A 20,851-nucleotide genomic window follows, 5' to 3' on the forward strand; every position below is an offset into this window, starting at 1 on the left:
CAGGCATGTGGGATTTGTGTGATTGGGTTTAGTCAACGCTGATAGGCGACGTCTTGGGCTCTGGATGACCAGACACTCCATGGACGACGCAGACCGCCCTGCTAAAAATACCAAGGTAAGACCTCACAGTCACCCTTACTGGACTCATCAAAAGCAGGTTCACCAGTCGTAAACTCGAAATTTGTTGCAGGACCTGATGTGTTGTTTTTAAATTCGGTTTTCTTTTAAAACTACATCTGAAATCACAATGTGAAACTTGTTACTTAAAATACAAATTTTATCTGGATTTTTTTGTTTTCTTTTTAAGGTTACAGGGTTTATAGGTTTTCAAACTGTTAAGTATTTGTTTTTAGCTAATCTGAACGATTAGTGCGAGGTTACGTTTCACACTCCTATGATCCGGCTCTTGCCTCAGGGGTCGGGGGTGGGGGGTTCTTCATGTTCTGTTGAAAATGCAATTTCTGGGCATTAAGCTGTTCATCTTCTGAGGAACTCCTGTCATAATTAACACAACGCCGGTCGTAACCTTTTAACCGCCCCCAGGCTGGGCCTCTGCCGCTTTTCAAAGTGAATTCTCCGTAGCTCAACGCTTGAGATTTTAACCTCAGGAATCTTGCGAGAATGGAAATGTCAACATGGGGTCACCGGGGTGTTATGATCTTCTTAGAGCAGGAAAAGAATATGGCAGCAGTTTGCAAGCAAATGTTGTGTCTCATGCGAATAATAATTGGGGTTAAGGTTTATGGTCACTTCAGCTCTAACAGTCACATTACTGCTCTAAGCGCTTAGTCTTTGCACCTTACGGAAAACTGAATTTCAATATTTCAAAACAACAACTACAACATTACTTAGCAGTTTCCAAAGCCACCACTTTATATTTTTATGTCGTACTTTTTTCAACAAAAAAAGTCTCACCATTTATCACAGAATAAATCAGCCGATCAGCTGCTTCATCAGTACACACTCGGTAAAACGTCGGTTCTTATCTTTTAAGATGTGTGGCAAAATTGATAAAGAGAACTCATTCTGTCTTAGACTTTATAACTGGAATATTCAATATTTGTGTGTAACTTCAGATTCACAAGAATTAAAGGTCTTCATGTTCCCAGTTGTAATAACTTTAAATACAGCGACTTACAAAAGTAAGTGTCTGATCACCAGCTTCTGGCAGTAATAACCTAATCTGTGCACTTGCTCTTCATCATCCCTCTTTAGGTACAAAGATTTGTTTCTGTTCAGGTGGAGAAGGTTATGGCACATCCATGCATTGTTTTTTGTTTTTTTTCCCCCTAAGCATCTGTTCAGTGCTGCATATCATCCGTGCAGTTATGATAACTAACTTATTACTTGCTATAGCCTGAGCTAGTGTGAGCATGTATACATTAAAGAGGAGGAATCCCAGGATTGAACCTCGCGGTGCCCCACATGTGAATTGTCTCCGTTCCGATGAGAAGCTATTTATTAACACAAAGAAATCCCTGTTCTCTAGTTAAGATCCGAACCAGTCAAGTAGTGAACCAGAGAGTCCGACCCGGCCGGCTCTCCAGTTGCTCCAACAATACGTCGCTGTAAACCGTGTCATATTCTGCGCTGAGGTCCAACAGAACCAGCACTGTGATTCTTCCACAGTCGGTATTTATGTGAATGTCATTGAACACCTTGACAGGGGCAGTCTCAGTACTGTGGTGAGCACAGAATCCTGACTGAAAGTCATCAAATCTGCATATAATAGCTTGAGATTTACATCTTTAATTGTTCTGATTCTCTCAGATGACCGTTCTGCTGTTCCTTTGCTTTTTTCTTTTTTTTTTTTTAAGTCCTTCATTTCTTTATTGAGAAGGTGAAACTGAGGACACAAAACAAAATCTCATCACTGAAATTGCTCTCTGGATGCATAATTTCATTGTACTTGATGCATATTTATTCTGATAATTTTTTTTCTGTAGCATCTCTGAGCCTCTAGATTACTCCTGGCAGCTTTATTCAATGATTTGAATTTCCATCTGACATCTAAGCTCAAACACTGAAGAGGTCAGAGGGACAAATGAATTCATGTCTCACAAGAATGTTTTTGCAAGCTGTGCAAGAATTGATAATGGAAAGGAGAAAGATTTCAGACAATTTTCTTATAATAAAGGCCAAAGGCCATAATGTGCTTTTCCCATGTTACCTAACTTCTCGTGCAACTACACCGTCAAGAGAATTAATCTCTGCTTCAGGGCAGGATGCTGTGAACTCCGCTTGCCACCGAAAATGTGTTTTCACATCTGCTTATCAGGCCTTTTCAATACAGAATGTACAAAAAAACCTGTTTTTCTTTTCCTCTGGGAGTAGTTTCCTCATAAAGTACTACAAGTTCCTTTGGCTTGTTAAGTGATGTTTGTGCAGATGTGGTGGCAGCGCTGCCTTTCAGACTCTCAACCATAGTTTTCTCCTCTCATCCCATCGTTAGTTGTTTATTTTACAATTGGCCCTAGATTGGAATTGCATGATGTCAGGAAGGCACAGGATGTTATAGAAGAAAACAAGGATTTTAATTATTAGGGTTCAGAAGACGTTTTGTCTTTCATGTATTTGTGCGTTCAACATGTGTATGTGTGTTTGTGTAGTGAAATATTTTGCATTTTAGCAGCTTTGCCACACATAAACAGAGCTCCTCAGACATAAATTTTTGAAATCATTTAAATTATGGCCGGGAAACTTTCCTGGTAGACGTTCAACATAGATAATCAAACCTGACAAGTTGATTTAATTACACGTATTAGTTTATCACTCCTTCGTAAAAGCAGAAATGCAATGAAGAAAAGGTTCCAGTTTTAAAAGTTTTGAACTCACTTCATTTTTTACTCGAGCGGTCAAAGCTTCAGGTAAAATTTTTGAAAACTCAAAAACCTTTAATTGTGCATTAATTCATTCAGATTTAATCTGAGATGATCACAAGAGGAAGGTTCATTTTGTGTCTGTCGAAAAAACTTGAGTATTTCCCGGTTTTCAAAGAGCAAAGACTCCAGCAGATTTTATTTTTTTATTTTTTAGCAAAAATGCTCTGGTATATCAAAGAACTAATGAAGCCATTCCCAAGATCTATGGAAGAAAAACAAACCCACAGCATTATATATCCTCCACTTTTCTTAATGGGTAACATGTGCTTTTAGCTTGTGCTATGTTTCATTACAAATTAGAGTCTTTGTTGCAGTCTTGGTCTCATCAGGCCAAAGCCAACAGTTCCAGTTAAAATGCCATTAAAATAAACGTTAGTCCACATATCTGCATTCGTGATGGAAAGACAGAGAAGGCTTTCTCTTGTCATGCGTCCAAAAGTCAAAGCAATCACCATTTGCATAGCCACACAGGTTCATTTTCAAAACATTGTTGCTGCGTACCTGTTTTCTTTCAGTCTTGCACTGATGACCACTAAAGGTTAACACATCTCTGCTTAACCTGAATGATATTTTCTCATGTCAAGTTAAAAGTGTGGCTCAAAGAGTCATGTCCTATTTATTTCCAACCCAGGTAAGCAGGAGGTCATGGAATACGAATGAAATGTTCCAGTCAATCTAAAAAGATTAAGTTAAAATTCACAAAATGCCTCGATTTATTTTCTCAGAATCGTTAGGGGTGCCAATGAGGTTTTTATATTTACTCAAATGAAAGGAAATCATGTTTAAGATAAATGTACTGACTGTCAGATTGGAGTCAATCTTCGATAAATCATGCTTTCATTATTAGATCCAACTCAAACAGAAAAGGGGAAAGTTGGCTCACAGTGCTGAAAAGTGTGCGTTTGCCTTAAGTCCAGACATTTTTCAGGAAAGCCCCTGGGAGTTGTCAAAGCGGAGTGTGATAAGAGCGTTATCTTTCCACACCCTCTCCTTACGTCTGCAGTCCGTCCTGCAGGGCGTTATGTGTTTAATAAAGTTTTGATTTGTCGTCACGTCACAGAAACACGGAACAGGCACCAACTGAGATCTGGTCGGGACTTTAGAGGAAATGCTTTCTACTCGGGCACTCATTAAACATTTCAGCAGCGACCATTACCTCAGTCCCACCGTGTGATTGCAGACCTGCAGTCGTTTATGCAACATGGACATGCGTGACAGCGTGAACCCTGAGAGAAGAAGCTGTGTTTGGTAAAGTGTCGGCTTTCATGTCCTTGAGCTTTCCATAGATTATATCATGGTCCAGATGGAAATGTTTTACGTTTACCTTCATCGTGACATTTATTTCAGTTTCTAAAGAAACTCAGAAAAGGACTTTATTAAAAAAAAAATGCTTTGGGTGCAACTTGTGCTGAAATAGTTGGGAACCTCGTCATGTTTTCTAGATGTCCATAAGTGGCTAAGCTTTTTAATAAAGACACAATCCCCACATGGAGTTCCCACATGGTTTCAGTTAAAGAACCGGGACTCAGAGTAAAGAAGCAGTGAATATTTCACAGAAATAAAAACAAATCGGCTTTTCTTTCTCTCCCCTCCCATTAATCATGTTATGACCTCCAGCCTTTATTGGAAACCGAGGGCCCAAAACAGTTGTATTGTCTTGTTCAGAGGGACGGTCCTTCAAGAAACAGTGATTTTTACTGTAAGTGTATCTTATTTGCACAAAAATAGCAAGTAATTGAAAAAAGAAAATAATAAAAGTTGTTTACATAGGTATCAATCTGAATTTACTCCAAGAGCCCTAATAAAATCAAGTGCCACTAAATGGATTCAAGAGAAACATAAGCACTAAATAGAATCCCCAGGCATATGATTCACTCCCAGTATGGATGCAATGTTTGTGTTGGTGGTGTCGTGTTATGTCTTTGTTTTATTGCTTGTGAACATTCACAGAATGAACTTTGCCTCTGCAAACGCACTGAAGTTTATGGCCCTGGAGGTGATGTTTTCTGCAGCTGCTAATTGAATTGTCTCACCGTCTGTCCTTTGGTATGAAGGAGATGCTTGGGAATCTGCAGGCAGAGGTAGCAATGCTGGCACTCTGAGGGGGCTTCTGCACGTCATCCGCGTAAACCTGGCTGAGGGGCTTTCACCTTAATGGTGCTTGGATACATTATTATTATTTTTTTTTACATAAAATGTGTCATGAGATTTGAATGACATGTCCCGATCAAAATTAACAGCAAAGTTTTTGTACTTTATTACTGAAGGCCGATTTAATCTCGTCCAGATTAAGTGATTGACTGAGCAGCTTTGCTTTCAGAGGTTTCGCTCCAAAGGGAACAGTTTCTGTCTTGTTAGTATTTAAAAGCAGAAACTAGAGTCATACAGGTTGTTGTGTCTTTCAGCTGCAATTACATCAAAAGGTGGTTCTACAAAGTACTGACATTCCTTGCAGTGCAACTTATTGTCCCTCCATGTCACAATTATGTAACACATTGTGCTGGTTCATTGCATGAAGCGGCAACAAGATAAAGTGTGCGGCTGCAACATAGCGACAAAAAGTTTCGGATACATTTGCAAGGCGCTGAATCTCTACTGATTGCTGATCCCATGCACAAAACATTCCAAAGCTTCTCTGGATTACAGTCATAATTCAAGCTGTTACTCAAGTAGAAGAAAAATTCTCAATTTACAGCAATAACCTGGAGGAGTTTGGTTATGGAGAACCAGGTGGGGGGGAGTTGGTCACTCACGGTGTGTCTTCCCACCGCCTGGCACCAAATACGGTTTGAAACATAATTCCTGCAAGAAAACCTCAGACTACCTTTTTAAATTAGTGTAATTTATTCCCCTAGGTGTGAATGTGTGTGTGCATGGTTGTTTGTCCTGTGTGTATCTGTGTTGCCCAGCGACAGACTGGCGACCTGTCCAGGGTGACCCCGCCTCTCGCCCGGAACGTTGGCTGGAGATAGGCACCAGCAACCTCCCGACCCCACTAAGGGACAAGGGTGTAAAGAAAATGGATGGATGGATGGATGTAATTTATTCCTAAAATATACTTATGATGAAGTCACTGTTTTTTTGGGGGGGGTTTTAACGAAAAAATAATAATGGAATTAAAAAATTGGCCAAAAAGACTCAAAATAATAGTAATAAAAAAAGTTTCACATCTGAAGAGCAGGTGTGCGTGAGTAAATGTAAAGTGGACGGGGGGAAAAAAGTAGGAAGAGAGATCAAAGTATAACAGGTGGGAACAGGGAAGAAAGGAAAAACATGAAGGGGAAAAACAGAGGGTAGGGTCTCCAGAGTAGGGCTGGTGTCTGGTGTGTCTCTGTCTGCAGTGCCCTGAACATTGCCAAACATCTCCGTGAGGTTCGGGCTTCCCCTGTCTGCACTGTGAGACTCTGTGCTTTAATGTGAGCTCTGCCATGACCGTACCGTGTCAGAGCCACGCCACACTCCATGGCTTCTGTTTGTCTTACTACTCCATCAGTCCAAGCATCTGATACTGTGATGTGCAGGTCTGTGCCTGCAGCAAGCTCCTGCATTGTCTGAGTGCGTGCATCCATGCATCCATCCATCCATCTACGTATATGTCTAAGCTGCTGCGGGTCTCTGTATAAAGCATGCGTGTGTGTGTGTGAGAGTGTGTGTTCCAAGCCAGTGAGAGAGGGGCAACAAGGGAGGGAGCGGGAGGGAGGGAGAAATGAGAGAGGCAGGAGAGCTCAATGGGCAAACACGACGTCCTGATGAGCAAGTGAGGCTGTTTCTCTGGCAAGTTTTTGCCGCACCTCAGGATTCTTTTAAGTTTTAAGTAGAAGTTGCTGCTGCTGCTCTTTGCACTTTACTACTTTTTTTCTACAGGTCCCTTCCTCTTCTTCTGTTTCCATCTTAAGGTAAAGTATGCACCTCTGTCAAGATGAAACCGTTCTGGTGAATTTAAACTTTTTTTCTTTTGTATATTTGACATTTAGGGTAAAATGTTTGAAATAATGTCTGGTGTAGGATAGGATGACATATTGGACGATTCAGAAACAGTACAGTTCACTATGGGATTTCTATATTGTCTTGTGTTGTTTACTTGCATATTTTATTTAAAGTGTTTAAATAAAATACTTAAATATTTTTATTTAAGTAACCATAAGAAACTGTTGCTTTACTAACCATAAGAAACTGTGTTGGAAGGATTTTTCTGCTGTTAAAACTGGAAAAAGCCCATTTAATACCTGTATAAATTATGCATGCTGTTTATTTATTTATTTAATAATTCATGAGATATGGGATACATGTTTCTTAGTCTGCCTCTTAGTTGCTCAGTTGGCAATGGCAGTTTAAGCTTTTTCTGAAATTGTTGTCTTTTTGTTTTTTTTATATAATTTTTCTGTTACGAATGAGCCAGTTAAGTGTTGAGCGTAAACAAAAATTGTTTTCATTTGCATAATCAATCTCTAAAAAAAAATCTATATTTTTACCTTCTAATTTTGTGTGCTTTAAATAAAAATAAATATATTTTTTGTTCCATTTCAAATTGAGCAATCTTATTCAGAGTAGTAAAAATGATCAACAGGTAAAAATATAACTTTGTTTGAACACAGTTTCGTACACAATGTCTTCTTGTCTTTTTATTTTAACAGCAAGTTAAAGGTTTTTTTTTTCCAACTACTTTTTAAAGTAGTTATTTATCAAACTAAATAGCTCTTTTTATTTCGAGTTTAATAATACCAGTCAGGACTAACACATAATGATGTCAATCATTCTGTCTATACCTAAAGAGCACTTTAAGTGTTTTTTTGTTTTTTTCTGTGAATCTAACATGTGGTCGAGTTTAAAAAAACTAAATGATGTGTTTTCCAAGAATTGCATTTCTTAGATTGTTGTTGTTGTGCTGTGTCAGAAATGGTGCAGACAGCTATATTCTCCATGCTTTCTCTATCATATACCTTTAATTACAAGAACGCTAAAAGTAGTTGTGCAACTGACATCTTACATGAAACTATGAATAAAGCACAATGGTCTGTAAACTGACTTGTCCAAACAAAATCCTCCTCAATGTGTGTTTTTAGGATTAAGCAAGTACTAAAATGGTGAGACAAAAACTTTATTCTTTATATGACTGCTATGTTGGACTGCCGAGAGTCCTCCCCATCTCTTACCGAATGTCCACTGGAGATGTGCGCCAACGGAGCTGTTAGCTGACAAGGAATATGTGCGGATAGACGGATGTACTGTACAAGCATTTTTCAGTCATGTCCTGTCGGATAGAAAGCTTCATTTCAAAGTTTGCTGAGGATTGAATGATGCAGATAAACTTTCTGTTTTGAACAATTTTGTTTTCTGTGTGTGTTGCAGTTTGCCCTGCTGCCAAGTGTCTCAGAAGACGATCTATTTGTGGAGAAGAGCCAAGATTGTTGCAACTTTTGAGTTACCCTACATTCTCCTCAAGCCCCTTTCTCGTCTTGAACACCCTTCTTTGCCTCTCTTGCTCAACAGACGCTCCAACATTCAATTGTCTCACATACACGCCCATCTGCCCTCATTTCTATCATTTAGCACCCTTCCTCTTTTCAGATTATCTTTTACCTGTCCAAAAAGGACAGACTTTACTCCCCTCAGAACTGTCCCACACTATCTCCACACCCTTCCCTAGCTCCCCTTATCCTCCTGGCCCCCTCATGGGCACCGTATCAGCCAACAGCGCCAGATTCCCTTCATCGTCACTGAGAAGCTCTCTCCACCCCTAACTGCTTTGCCAACATCAACACCAATACAGCCCAATGGAGACAAAAGATATGATGATGACTAGCATGTCAACAATAGACAAAGAGGAGAATGGGGGAGAGCTGGGCAAAGGGAGAGAGGAAATAGAGGGGCAAGAGGAGGAGACGCAACAGGAAAATGGTAGATTGGTTCTGGCTGATGGTCTCGGAGAGAGAGGACCAAAGAGCTTGACCTCTGGTTCCGGTCAGCAGGTGTCCAATGGCTACACAACCTCCACCCCTCAGAGCCCCAGAGAGGGATCGGCACCGGGATCGGCTGCAGGGGCAGCACCTGGGCCCACGGGGGGAACTGGGTTAACGGGGCCGCTGGGAGGCCTGAGAACTCTGGTGGTCCAGCAGACCAGCTTAGAGAGGCCCAGAGAGACCTGGAGCAAGAAGATGGACTTCCTGTTGTCTGTGATCGGCTATGCTGTGGATCTCGGAAACGTCTGGCGATTCCCTTACATCTGCTACCAGAATGGAGGAGGTGAGATTTCAAAAGATGTTTGGAAGACAAATAAAGGTCAGGTAGGAGGGTTAGTTGTGAAGTGAAAGCTTCCATGTAAAAGGTGAAGGATTTCATATTGGAATGTGGACAGCACCACAGAAAGCCTCAAGGTCAGATTAATGAATGAACAGTTTTTCATTGGCAACATTTGTCACATAAATGGTGCAAAAAAGAGCGCCATATGCTTAGTTGTTCATGAGTAACTTGTTTAGTGCCAAATTTCAGGAACAACAAAGGTAAGTTTGTGCTTCCACAAAGCCCGTGTCACCTAACTTGCTCTCTCCTTCACCATCCACACCTAGCACCAAACGAGGCCTCCCTTTTTATTGAATCTGCAATAATAAAATCTTTGTAATTTCCTGTGCTCCATGCATGTGTGCGTGCCACCGGCGAGGTAAGAGATCGAGACCGGGAGACACTTGATAGAGGCAACAGTATTAATTGTGCTTTTTATGAGCGCGCCCCGAGTCTCAGTCCCTCTCCATGCTTAATAACCTGTCTTCCAGGCAGCTGCTCAATCAACCCCTTATCTTCTCTTTCATGTCACAATGAGGCTCTGAGCATGCAAGTGAGCACCAACTTGTTTGCGCACGTGCACACAAACTAAGTTTATGATCAGATAGCAGGAAAGGCGGCATTAGATCTGTCCAAACATCTAATGTGCCTCTTCTCTGCACTGTGCTCAGCCCCGTAATATTTATTTTTCTTACTTTTTAAATTTCTTTGTATTACCAAATCCCAGTACTTCTCATTTATTTATTCAGAAAAGTGAACAGTTGATAAAGCTTAAACCAAAGACGACAAGAAACCTTTTTTTTCTTATCTAACATGAAATCAGACTAATCCTTTCCTGATTATAGGCCAGTTAGTATTTCCAATGTTACTGTTATATGTTGCTAAATGTCTGAACAAAGTAACAAAATTATCTCTCTAATTGTTCGAAGTCAGTAGTTTAGATGCACTAGCACTGCTGGGCCTTTAAACAATTTGGGAAAATCCAGATGATGCTCTTACAGCTTTGGAAACTTCTTTTAGGCTAATTCATAGCATTTGAGTTAAATGAAGGGGAAACTTGGATTATTTTAAGAAAGCACCTCCTGGTATGACAGTGTGGATATATTCAAAGAAATTATGCCAGATATATAAATGAGAACTGTGGATTGCCAAAAGACTGTTTCATTGTTGGGTACAACATAAGACGTCCAATGGTGCCACATTAACTGCTAACAATAAAACTCTATGATGGCTTTCATACAGCTTAAAGGCACTGCTAGCAAATGTGCCTTGCCAAATGAGAGAAGGAAGAAAGAAATGAACCAACAACCCTCCGTTTGCAAAATAACTGCTTGACCTGAGCCACAGTTTTGACCATTGCCTTTAAAGAAAGTTTGTGATCAACCTCTGACTTTGAAGAAAGTCCAAACAAATTGTTCAAGAAATAATCTTTCATTTTTGACGTTTTGCAAATAGAAATATCCTTAGTCGTCCTAACTGACGTAAAACAAGAAAAGTCTAACTTAATGTAATGCCTGTAGCCAGCAGCCATTGGACAAAAGGGCGACGTACAGCCTTCACAGTTCACCAGTCCATCACAGGGCAACGCAGAGACAAACAGAACAATTATGGACACACACACACACACACACACACACACACACACACACTCAGACCTAAGGGTAACTTATAGCTGCCAATTAAGCTAACACAGCTGATGTACTCAGAGGAAACCAAAAATGATTTTTTTCGGTTAAATATTCTAACATTTTGCTGCCTTATTCATTCGCAGAGATGGTATTTGAAAGAAACAAATAGTGAAATAATTGCTTATCTGCTACTTTTTGTTAGGTTTCCACATCTATTCCTCCTCCGTGTCTTTTCTTCCCTCCAGGTGCCTTTTTGCTGCCCTACCTGTTGATGGCTGTGTTTGGAGGAGTACCTCTCTTCTACATGGAGCTAGCGCTAGGCCAGTTCCACCGCAGCGGCTGCATCTCCATCTGGAAACACATCTGTCCCATCTTCAAAGGTAACTGAAGGCGCAGGGTTGCAGGTAGCAAACCACTCCGACATGAAGAGCTCGTAAAGTGAACAAGAAGAACCATGAGAGTCTGACAGACAGCCCGTTTAACCTCTTTGCCCCCCTTCGGTTTAATCCCTTGGTTCCTTGTATTTCTTGATAGATGATCCAACTCTCTGTTATGGAAATTGTCACATTTTCATGCCAAATGCCAAGTGCTTAGAAACAGCGTAGTATGTAAATTTGTGTTGTTTGGAAATGCCACCCTGATACCAAACACAGACTTGAATAAGCTTGCACACACTCATCTCTTTGGATGGATTTTGACTGACTGCTGTCACTTAATTAAACACTTTTTTTTAACCTTCTGATGTCCTCTAAAAACATTTTTCTTCCACTCACTCAGGAATTGGCTTTGCCATCTGCATCATAGCCCTTTACATCGCCTTCTACTACAACACCATCATGGCCTGGGCCCTCTACTACCTGCTGTCATCTTTTCGACCCACCCTGCCCTGGACCACCTGCACCAACAGCTGGAACACGGCCAACTGCAACCACTACTTGTCCTCGGACCACAATGTGTCCTGGTCCAACTCGTCCACGTCCCCCGCCGAGGAGTTCTATACGTAAGTGCATGTAAGTCAGATGTTGAGACGTGCAGAGAGAGAAAGAGAGAAAGAGAGAGAGAGCCAAGCATCAAGAATGGCGTCCAGAAAAGTGATGGCAGTGGTCTGTTTTTGTGTTCAGGAGTTTTGATAACATTACAAGCATTGAGGAAAAAAAGAATTCAATTCCCTGTGCCTTGCAGGAGGATGCTAACAGCATTTCAGTGTGGTATAATGATGATTACTTCAAGTCAGTTTTTTTATTTTTTATTTTCCCCCAAATGTTTCATTCAGAAAAATGTTTTGTCGATGTCTCCGCTGTGAATCTCCTCAGTCTTATCAGACTCTTGCCGCACCGCATCCAAGGGCTTCCAACCAGGGGAAGTCAGGCTTCGTTCACGGCTGACTTCTCCTAATGCGCGTTTCAAAGAAACAAATTCCTCAACTCCGTCTGGCGCCAGAATTTCCTGTTTTCAGCTTAAATCCCACAGCTGCATTATCATCCAAGTTCTGTGAGCTTAACCTGTGACCGGATATCAACCTTACAGTTAATTTCAAACTCTTTTTTTTTTGTTTTTCCACAAAGCACTTTTTTTCTCTTTGGCTTCTTGACATGAAGGGTTTGAGACTGCCAAGGCAGTCTGCTGTGCTCTCAGATGAACTCTGTACTCATTGAGTTACTTTTTCTAGCCACCCAAAGTTGATTAATAATATATATTTTTACACTTTCTGTCCTAAACGGTGCCCTTTTGCACAGTCTTATTGTATTTTTTTCTATCACATTTTCTCTCTTCAAACCTGTTCTCAGAGTTCCAAGAATCCCCGTCCTCACGACTGTCTTTCCTCTCAGCTTCCTCCCTCCTAGCTCACAAGTTCTCCCATCTTTTGCGACCTCTTGCCAGGCGCCACGTACTCCAGGTCCACCTGTCCCCAGGACTGCACCAGCTGGGATCCATCAGCTGGCAGCTGGCCCTCTGCTTGCTCTTCATCTTCACCATCGTCTACTTCAGCATCTGGAAGGGAGTCAAGACGTCTGGAAAGGTAACGGACGGCGGCGCCTGCGTGGCTGATGGGGTTGTCAGTTAGAGTCGATGGATGCATGTGTGGATGGCGAAAGAGGCAGAGAGAACGCGGAAACTCGTGTTATCACGTTACCCTTGTCATCATCCATCATCAGTCTGTTGAAAGCGAGCCCAACGTGTTGCAGTAAAATCAACAGGTCTAGCTTTAAATTGTGAGAAATAATCACATGAAGTGTTGGCATTAAAATAAGGTTCATCTGAAGTTCCATGCACTTGACTTTCCTTGTAGCCATTACTCTAGTCCCTATTTATTATTTGTTGATAAAAAGAAATGCATATCTAATTCATTTAAGCTTAATTTAATTTGGAATGTACCATTGTTTTTTTTTATTACTCCTGATGAGTCTACCTTATATACTGTAGTGTGGCAAATGATCACAATCTACAAACGCATAGCAGCAGTTTTACAGAGAAAGAAATTCCTTTGTTTTCAGTATTTACACTGCGTTAAGAGTAATTCCTGTGTATGAACAGATGAAGGTTGATCTGTCTGTTTTGTTGCTTCCCACACACGTTAGGTAGTATGGGTAACTGCAACATTTCCCTATCTGGTTCTCCTGGTCCTTCTCATCCGTGGGGCCACGCTGCCAGGGGCCTGGAGGGGCGTCGTCTTCTATCTCAAACCCGATTGGGAGAAGCTGCTTAGCACGACGGTCAGCCGGATTTTCTATTCCGGGTTCTCGTCAAACTTCCCAGATGACTTTTGCCTTTTTTTTCTGACATTCCATTAATCGGCATGACTAACTTTTTAACTTGGTCAAAGGTATGGATCGATGCGGCAGCTCAGATCTTCTTCTCCTTGGGTCCCGGATTCGGTGTGCTGCTCGCCTTCGCCAGCTATAACCCCTTTCACAACAACTGCTACAAGTAAGAACCAAAATTCAGAGTTCAGCTCTGTTACAATGTGTAGCTTACATGACATAAGAAGGGGAAATTTAATCACTGAAAAAGAAACGATTCTGCTTCTGTAAAATAAATTTAAAAAGAATCAAAAACTCATTACAGTGAACTGATTGCATAAGTATTTTAAAACCTTACACTAATACTTTTTGGATGGATTTTTGTATTTAGTTCCAGCATTCAGTCATTTTTGGCAGTCGTCCATTAGCATCCAACACTCACTATGTTTTGTGTTTTTTTTGATGATGTGCTCTGTGCTTTTTGTGCCTATCTTATATTTTGGGATTGTGTTCCAAAAGTTCTGGTTTACTGTCACAGACCATAAAAATTCTCCTCCAAGGGTTTGGGAGACCTTATCCAGACCTGGAGGTTTGCTTTGAGGGAAAAGACTTCTGCGCTGCAACCCAACTCCCTGATCTACACATGAAAATACAGGATGTTGTTGTCACATGTACAACACATCCACTAGCAGGCAGATATTGACCTGTCTATGCTAGGATAAAATGTTATACGTGGAAAAGCTTTATTATGGTCTCCCTACTTCCCATTAACAACAACTTAGCATTTTGGCAGCATTGTGCTCATATTTGAGAGCTGCCTTAGTAGCATATCTTCTAAAATCACCGGTTCTTCACTAATAATAACCCTTTTTAAAGCTTTGCTCTTTTATTTTCCTGTTAGAGATGCGCTGGTCACGAGCTCGGTGAACTGCCTCACCAGCTTCCTGTCTGGTTTTGTCATCTTCACCGTTCTGGGCTACATGGCGGAGATGAGAAAGCAAAATGTGGACGATGTGGCGAAGGATGCAGGTAACATCGCAATCCACACAAAGGTGTCCTTGCATTTATTCTCTCGCTGTTTTCTCTCTCCTTATATTTGCCCTCACGTCTCCTTCCAGGCCCCAGCTTGTTGTTCATCATTTACGCTGAAGCCATAGCCAACATGCCTGCTGCCACGTTCTTTGCCATCATCTTCTTCCTCATGATCATAATGTTGGGTCTGGACAGCACGGTCAGTCTGCTCATTACTCTATAAGCGGTCCGCTTTCCTTTCTGTTTTAACCCAATCTGTTGCTGCCTACATCCCAACTCCCGTTGTGCTTCATCCAACTCCACACAGAGATTTCATGCTTGCCTTGTTCTCCTTCCCCCTTGCTTTTGAGAGGCTCAGGTAATCTTTTGTCCTCTCTTCCCTTCTGAATGATAGTCAATGAAAACAATGTGATATGAGTTTCATATCCCCGTCTTCGTCAGCCCATCTCGATGAGCCTTTGTTTGTTGGCTCTGAGGCGGCCAGCCAGCGACCCGCCGTGCTCTTATCGTGAACTGATGATCAGTTTAGAATCGGCTCTGAGATACAGGAGTTTTATGAGGAGGATCAGGAGGATATTACTGCGCAACGTGTCAGAGTACACAGATTTCACATTGAACTGGCTTAAAATGTCATCTCGTTCAGTCAGTCTGTGCTTTGGATATAGTGCCTTACAAAAAGCAGATCGACAAAAAGTAGCACATAATTGAGAAGTGGAAGGGAAATTTAAGAAATGTTACAATTTTCTAACTAGTATAAATCTGAAAAGTGTTAGCAGACATATGTTTTCATCTTCCCTTGTACCAATACCAAAAATAACATCATGTGCAGCCAGTTCCCTTCAAAATCCGCTTAGTTATCTTTGTGTGATTTAATCTCAGTATGAATCCAGCTGCTCTGTAAAAATGTCAGGGTTTTACTAGAGAACACAAATGAACAAGCAGCGTCCAGGACGCCCCAGAACACAGAAGAAACGTCAGGGAGAAAATTGCGGAGACGTTTAAAAAAAGGGTTGGATTACTGGAGCAATATCCATCCAACACTCTGAACATTTCTCAGAGCAATGACAAGTGCAACAGCAAACCTACCGAGACACGACCTTCTGCCTAAACTTACAGACCTAACAAGAATGTAATTTATCAGAAAAGCAAAAAGGGATATGGTGACTGTGGAGAAGCGCTTCACAAATCTGGCCTTCATTTATAGGATGAGTGACAAGAAACATCTGATGTTGTTTCTTGCTCATCTGTTGCCATGCAGATGAGAAAACACGGAAAAAACAAAGGAACCATGGAAGAAGGAGCTCTAATATTATTTTGCAAAGTGTTCTATGTGAAGGAACTTTTAGTAACTCTGACCACACAATTGTTTGCTTGAAATATGGAAGAGAAAAAACCTGTTAAAGGCTGCAAAACATCTGAGACAGTGAGGGAGACAGTGTAATAGAATTTTTTTCTTGTTCTTCTAACTTCTTGTTTTCTTGTCTTTTGCTCATTGTTTTCACCATCCTGCCACTGATCTTCTCCCTATGTCATCCTCCTCACTCCCTGTGTGTCCTCCTCTCTCCAGTTCGCAGGTTTGGAGGGGGTAATTACCGCCATGCTGGATGAGTTCCCTCATTTCCTAGCTAAGAGACGGGAGTGGTTTGTCCTTGGCCTTGTCTGTGTGTGCTACCTTGGGGCTCTGTCCACTCTCACATATGTAAGTTACTGACCAACGTTTCCCACAGTTTAAAACCGAAATAATTACTCAGGTTATCATCTGTTGCTGTAAATTGCACATTGACCTTCCCCTTTTTGATGCTTTTTTAAATTAGAAAATCAAAACTTTTTTTTAAATTGATCCATTTTCTTGCACAGCCATGACTCTGCTAGAATCAATTTGATTTATTCTTAGTCAGCTCTATCAACTCCAAAATTAGTTGCCATACAGTATGTGTGTTTGGGATCATTGCCTTCTTAGATCAACTAATCCATCTTTTGCAAAGCAACAGTGGATAACCACAAGCAATGCAGCCCCACAGCATGATACTGCTACTACCATGACATTTACATAATAAATTCTGACTTCTGCAGAAAAGTCTTTTTCCCTTGAATAAATTGACTTGAATTGATTAATTTTGTTTGTACAACTTCATTCATTCATTTATAACGGATGATAAACATTCATATCTATCCAGATTCATGTCGGTTTCCTCACCAGAACTATAATTATAATGTTAATTTAACACAACAGCTATTTTGTCACATGATTAGAACGGTAAAAATAAGATTGGATAATATTAGAACAGTGTTTGTACTCTGTGTTTTCTTAGAATGACTGACTGTGATACATGTTATTTAGCACAATATGCTGCAAATACCAATGAGCTGAATTTAGATCACAGCAGTGTCAATGACGTGTTTCTTCTTTCGCCCTGATTTCGTAATTACAATGACGGGTTTGTGCTCTAGTATTTCTGGATGTCTTTGTGATGCGTTCAGGGAGGAGCATTTGTGGTGAAGCTGTTTGAGGAGTACGCTACGGGTCCTGCCGTCATCACCGTAGTTCTGCTCGAAGTCATCGCTGTGTCCTGGTTCTACGGTGAGAGATGAACAGCAGTCTGTGTGTTTATTATCACAGCTGCAACAAGAAATCCACAAAAATACTTGCGATAATAATTTTGCCAAGTCTTTCCCACACATTGCATTTGTGTTTCAGCATGATTGTACGCTTGATATTTGAGGTTACAGGTTTGTATGCCTGTGTATGGCTATAGGTACCAACCGTTTCTGCAACGACGTCCAGGTCATGCTCGGCTTCTATCCCGGTGGGTTCTGGAGGGTTTGCTGGGTGGCCATCTGTCCCTGCTTCCTTCTGGTCAGTCTTATACATTTAGAGCACCTCATGAGGCCTTTGTCAGAGAAAACTGTTCACGGAAAGGTTTTAATATGGTATCTATTTTTGTGTGTTGTGTTCCTACACAGTTCATCATCATCAGTTTCCTGGCGTTCCCTCCAGAGGTCAAGCTGTTCCACTACCAATACCCATCGTGGACAACTGTCTTGGGCTACTGCATTGGAGTGTCCTCATTCATTTGTGTGCCTGCTTACATGGTCTACCACTTACTTAACTCTAAGGGAACATTCAAGCAGGTACAAAATTCACCTGCAATATCTATCATTTTTTGATTCTGCCGTTTGTCATCGTTCGCAACTTCTTATACCATCATGCATCTTCTACTAATGTCTTTTCACTAACCAGCAACAAGGAGCCGTTCCTCACTGTCAGGGTCTCCCCTCTGCTGTGAACACATGACTTGAGATCAAGATCAAAGGAGAAAGCACAGACCAGGGATTAGAGAGAAAAAGCAGCATCTAGATCAGATATATGCACCACGCGCCCAACCACGCATTCGCATTATGCCGTCGATGTATAGCTTGTCACGTTACCGACGGTCAAGTCAAAAAGATTAATAACCTTTCTCGATTCAATCAAATTAATATTTGAGGTATTAGTGAGACAGTTATTCAGATTTTTTACGTCTAATATCGACATCACGTTTAGAGTTGTGAGAGAGTTGACAGAGGGGAGAAGGACATCAAAGAGACTCACAGACAGACGTTCTCTGGCTGCTGTCCATTGGTGTCAGCTCACACAAAGGGATCAGCATAAGTCAACAAATAGGAGCTCAGCTTTGTGTGCAAACGCGTTGGAGGGAAAGGAGGCAGCGACCTTGTAGATCAGGAGGTCAGACGAGTACGACCAGGTTTAACTGTTTCTGCAGCTGATTATTAAATTAAACACTGATTTTAAACAACAGCGTCAGTAATATTAGGCGTTTTTAAGGGCTTATAGGTAAATTTAGTCGTAGTGTTTCACATGCTTCACTAGTGACTGTAGTTTACATTTTCACCATCTTATTGACTCTAAAAACAGACAGCTTACCACTCATCTCAATAGAAGCTTTGATTATTGGTTTTAAACTGCATGAATCTAAGTGTTGTCCTCGGCAACAGCGACGATGAACATTACTTGATATAATGTATAATGTTGATATAGTCACCAGTGTTATTTTCCACAAGACAAAAACTGAAAATGTAAATAAAATTATTTATTAAAAATATTTCTCTTAACTTTTTGTTAAATTACTCATATTTTAAACTTTCACCTTTCTTACTTTCAGCAGCAGCTAGTTGTGCTGCATCACCGTCACCAGCTTATACTTGTTCATCAGCAGACTTGATTTTAGACTGAACTAAAATTGTAAATTTTAGTTCTGTCCTGTCCTGGCAAGGATTTTAATGATATCTAAAGCAACGATGTTTCCCGTTTACAGCTTCATCATCACTTACAGGGGGGCAAATATGATAAAATTTCCCATTTCTGAAAATGCCATCCAGTTGAAGTCGGTATGAAGTTGACTGATGAAATTAGCATTGAAGAACTCCCACCACGTTAGATCATGTTCTGGGACTGGGTGCACCCAATAGTCAAAAATTAAACGGTGACAGATAAACATTTTGCTGGCACTTCTTACATATGCCACTCTTAAGAGCTAACAGCATTTAAACACCATAGAAAAAAATATAGTTATAAACTACTCACTTTTCCTGGGAATCTAATGTTGTGTATCAAATGATCTCAATAACGTAATACAAAGTTGCAGCCTTTGTGTGACGGCTGCAATTGCAATTATTTTATTTTTTCTTGTTTGTCTTTCCTTCCCCACAGCGCCTGTTGAAAAGCATCACTCCTCAGCCCAGCACCGACAACCACAGAGATTTATTTGTGACCAACGCAATCTGACCAAACCCATAGCGCAAGACGGCGCATATTCCCAATTACCTGGAGCGCCCTCTTCTGCACATACTGAAAAACTACAGGGCAAAGGGGGCTGTCTTTCATCGTTCTCGCATCTTTTCAAACATCTCCTTCCTGTCCCAGAGAGATCTAGAAACGTAAACCTGCTTTGGTTCTCCATGCGGATTCGGTTCTCGAGAACATTTATGTTTCTTTAAAACATACTTCTCTGAGTTTCGCCGCTCTATGCTTCGTGTCCCTTTCTTTAAAACACAAAAAGCGATAAAGTAACATATTTTGTAAACTTTTAAGTATGATAACATCATGTAGACTTTAAAAACAGACACTTAAACAAGGGATGCTCAATTAGGGCAGGTCACATGCAATCACTACTTTCTATTCTCATTACTTATGACTGTAGTCTCATATAATGCTGTAAAGTTATCCATCCCAATATGTAGCAAAATTCAGGTATTTTTACATCTGTTGCTAAAGCCAAATATTCCAGATTTGTTCTGTTGCTGTTTCATAGCTGTTGTTGTGTCATGCTGTGTTGACTGTCAGCCTATGTTAATCTGATAGAATCTGGAGCGACCGGCAGACTTTTGCAATGAGGTCCCTACACTGTGAAGCACTGTGACATGAGTGTGTGTGTGTGTGTGTGTGTGTGTGCGTGCGTGCGTGTGTGCGCGTGAGTGCGTGTGTGTTTGCATGATGGACTGTTATACCATCCAGAGGAAAATGAATCACAGACGGGAAAACCAATCGTGTTCACTCTGAGATGGCAATATGGGATAAATGTATTTATTTCTGAATGTGTCAGTGCTGTCACTTTGTCTCACCTCGCCCGCTGTTGCACCATCATGGGAAACGCTGCGGAAGGTCCTTATTTGATCTCAGTGGTAGAAGCCAAATCTGGGTCAGAGCTAATACCATTACCATTATCGCACTCTGGAAAAAAATAAAATAAAAATCAGCATTAAAGCTCTTTATATTCTACCAAAAAATAAATAAAAATGTGTGCCTGCTTGCGTGCGTGTGTGTGTGTGTGTTTTGGGGAGTGTGTGCAGGAGCAGGACATAAAATTTGTGGGAGCACTGTACATCTACATGTGTAATTACTAGTCCTAATTGGTATTAGTGTAATTTATCTTGTGAAGACCTGCTTCCGCCTTCCATGGACGTGGAGCTGCATGTGCGTTCAGTGCTTGCGTGATTGTCTGAAGCACCTTTATGTGTGCCTGTCGTGGTGCGCGAGTGCGCATGCGTGTACGCGTGTGTGTGCGTGTGTGTGTGTGAGTGTCAGTGATGTGAACTCATGTTGTCTTGTTAAATGCCAAAATATCTCATGAAGAGCGTAATTCTCCCCTTTTCGCCTCTTTCTCTCGCTCGAGCTTATGTAAGATCTGTGTATGTCAAACACGGCTGTACTGATAAAACATCTGTATAGAATGAAGATATATAAATATATGGGAAATAATAAATAATAATAAAGATATATGGAAATTAA

The 20,851-nt window shown here is 40.9% G+C and overlaps 1 protein-coding gene across 3 annotated transcripts; it reads left to right on the forward strand.

Annotated features, from left to right (window-relative positions):
• Nucleotides 1-20,851, forward strand: slc6a4a (solute carrier family 6 member 4a). Of its 3 annotated transcripts, none has more exons than XM_008426041.2 (14): nt 1-115; nt 8,232-9,125; nt 11,035-11,169; nt 11,567-11,789; nt 12,671-12,809; nt 13,369-13,503; nt 13,614-13,717; nt 14,432-14,559; nt 14,649-14,761; nt 16,130-16,261; nt 17,044-17,143; nt 17,319-17,419; nt 17,527-17,694; nt 19,274-20,851. In XM_008426041.2, the coding sequence occupies exons 2-14, from the start codon at nt 8,657-8,659 to the stop codon at nt 19,346-19,348; spliced, it is 2,022 nt and encodes a 673-aa protein (XP_008424263.1). In that variant the 5' UTR covers nt 1-115; nt 8,232-8,656; the 3' UTR covers nt 19,349-20,851. The 3 variants fall into 3 exon arrangements, with proteins under 3 accessions (XP_008424263.1, XP_008424265.1, XP_008424264.1); XM_008426043.2 differs by lacking the exon at nt 1-115 and adding an exon at nt 3,961-4,130; XM_008426042.2 differs by lacking the exon at nt 1-115 and adding an exon at nt 6,584-6,778.

This window comes from Poecilia reticulata, linkage group LG13 (genome assembly GCF_000633615.1).
Source record: "Poecilia reticulata strain Guanapo linkage group LG13, Guppy_female_1.0+MT, whole genome shotgun sequence".
NCBI classification, from domain to species: domain Eukaryota; kingdom Metazoa; phylum Chordata; class Actinopteri; order Cyprinodontiformes; family Poeciliidae; genus Poecilia; species Poecilia reticulata.

Bases quoted from the DNA above. Each gene is read 5' to 3' on its own strand.
- slc6a4a (XM_008426041.2), top strand. From the start codon at position 8,657: ATGGAGACAAAAGATATGATGATGACTAGCATGTCAACAATAGACAAA. The intron at 9,126-11,034 runs GTGAGATTTCAA...TCTTCCCTCCAG, and splicing joins CTGCTACCAGAATGGAGGAG to GTGCCTTTTTGCTGCCCTAC. The intron at 17,695-19,273 runs GTACAAAATTCA...CCTTCCCCACAG, and splicing joins CTAAGGGAACATTCAAGCAG to CGCCTGTTGAAAAGCATCAC.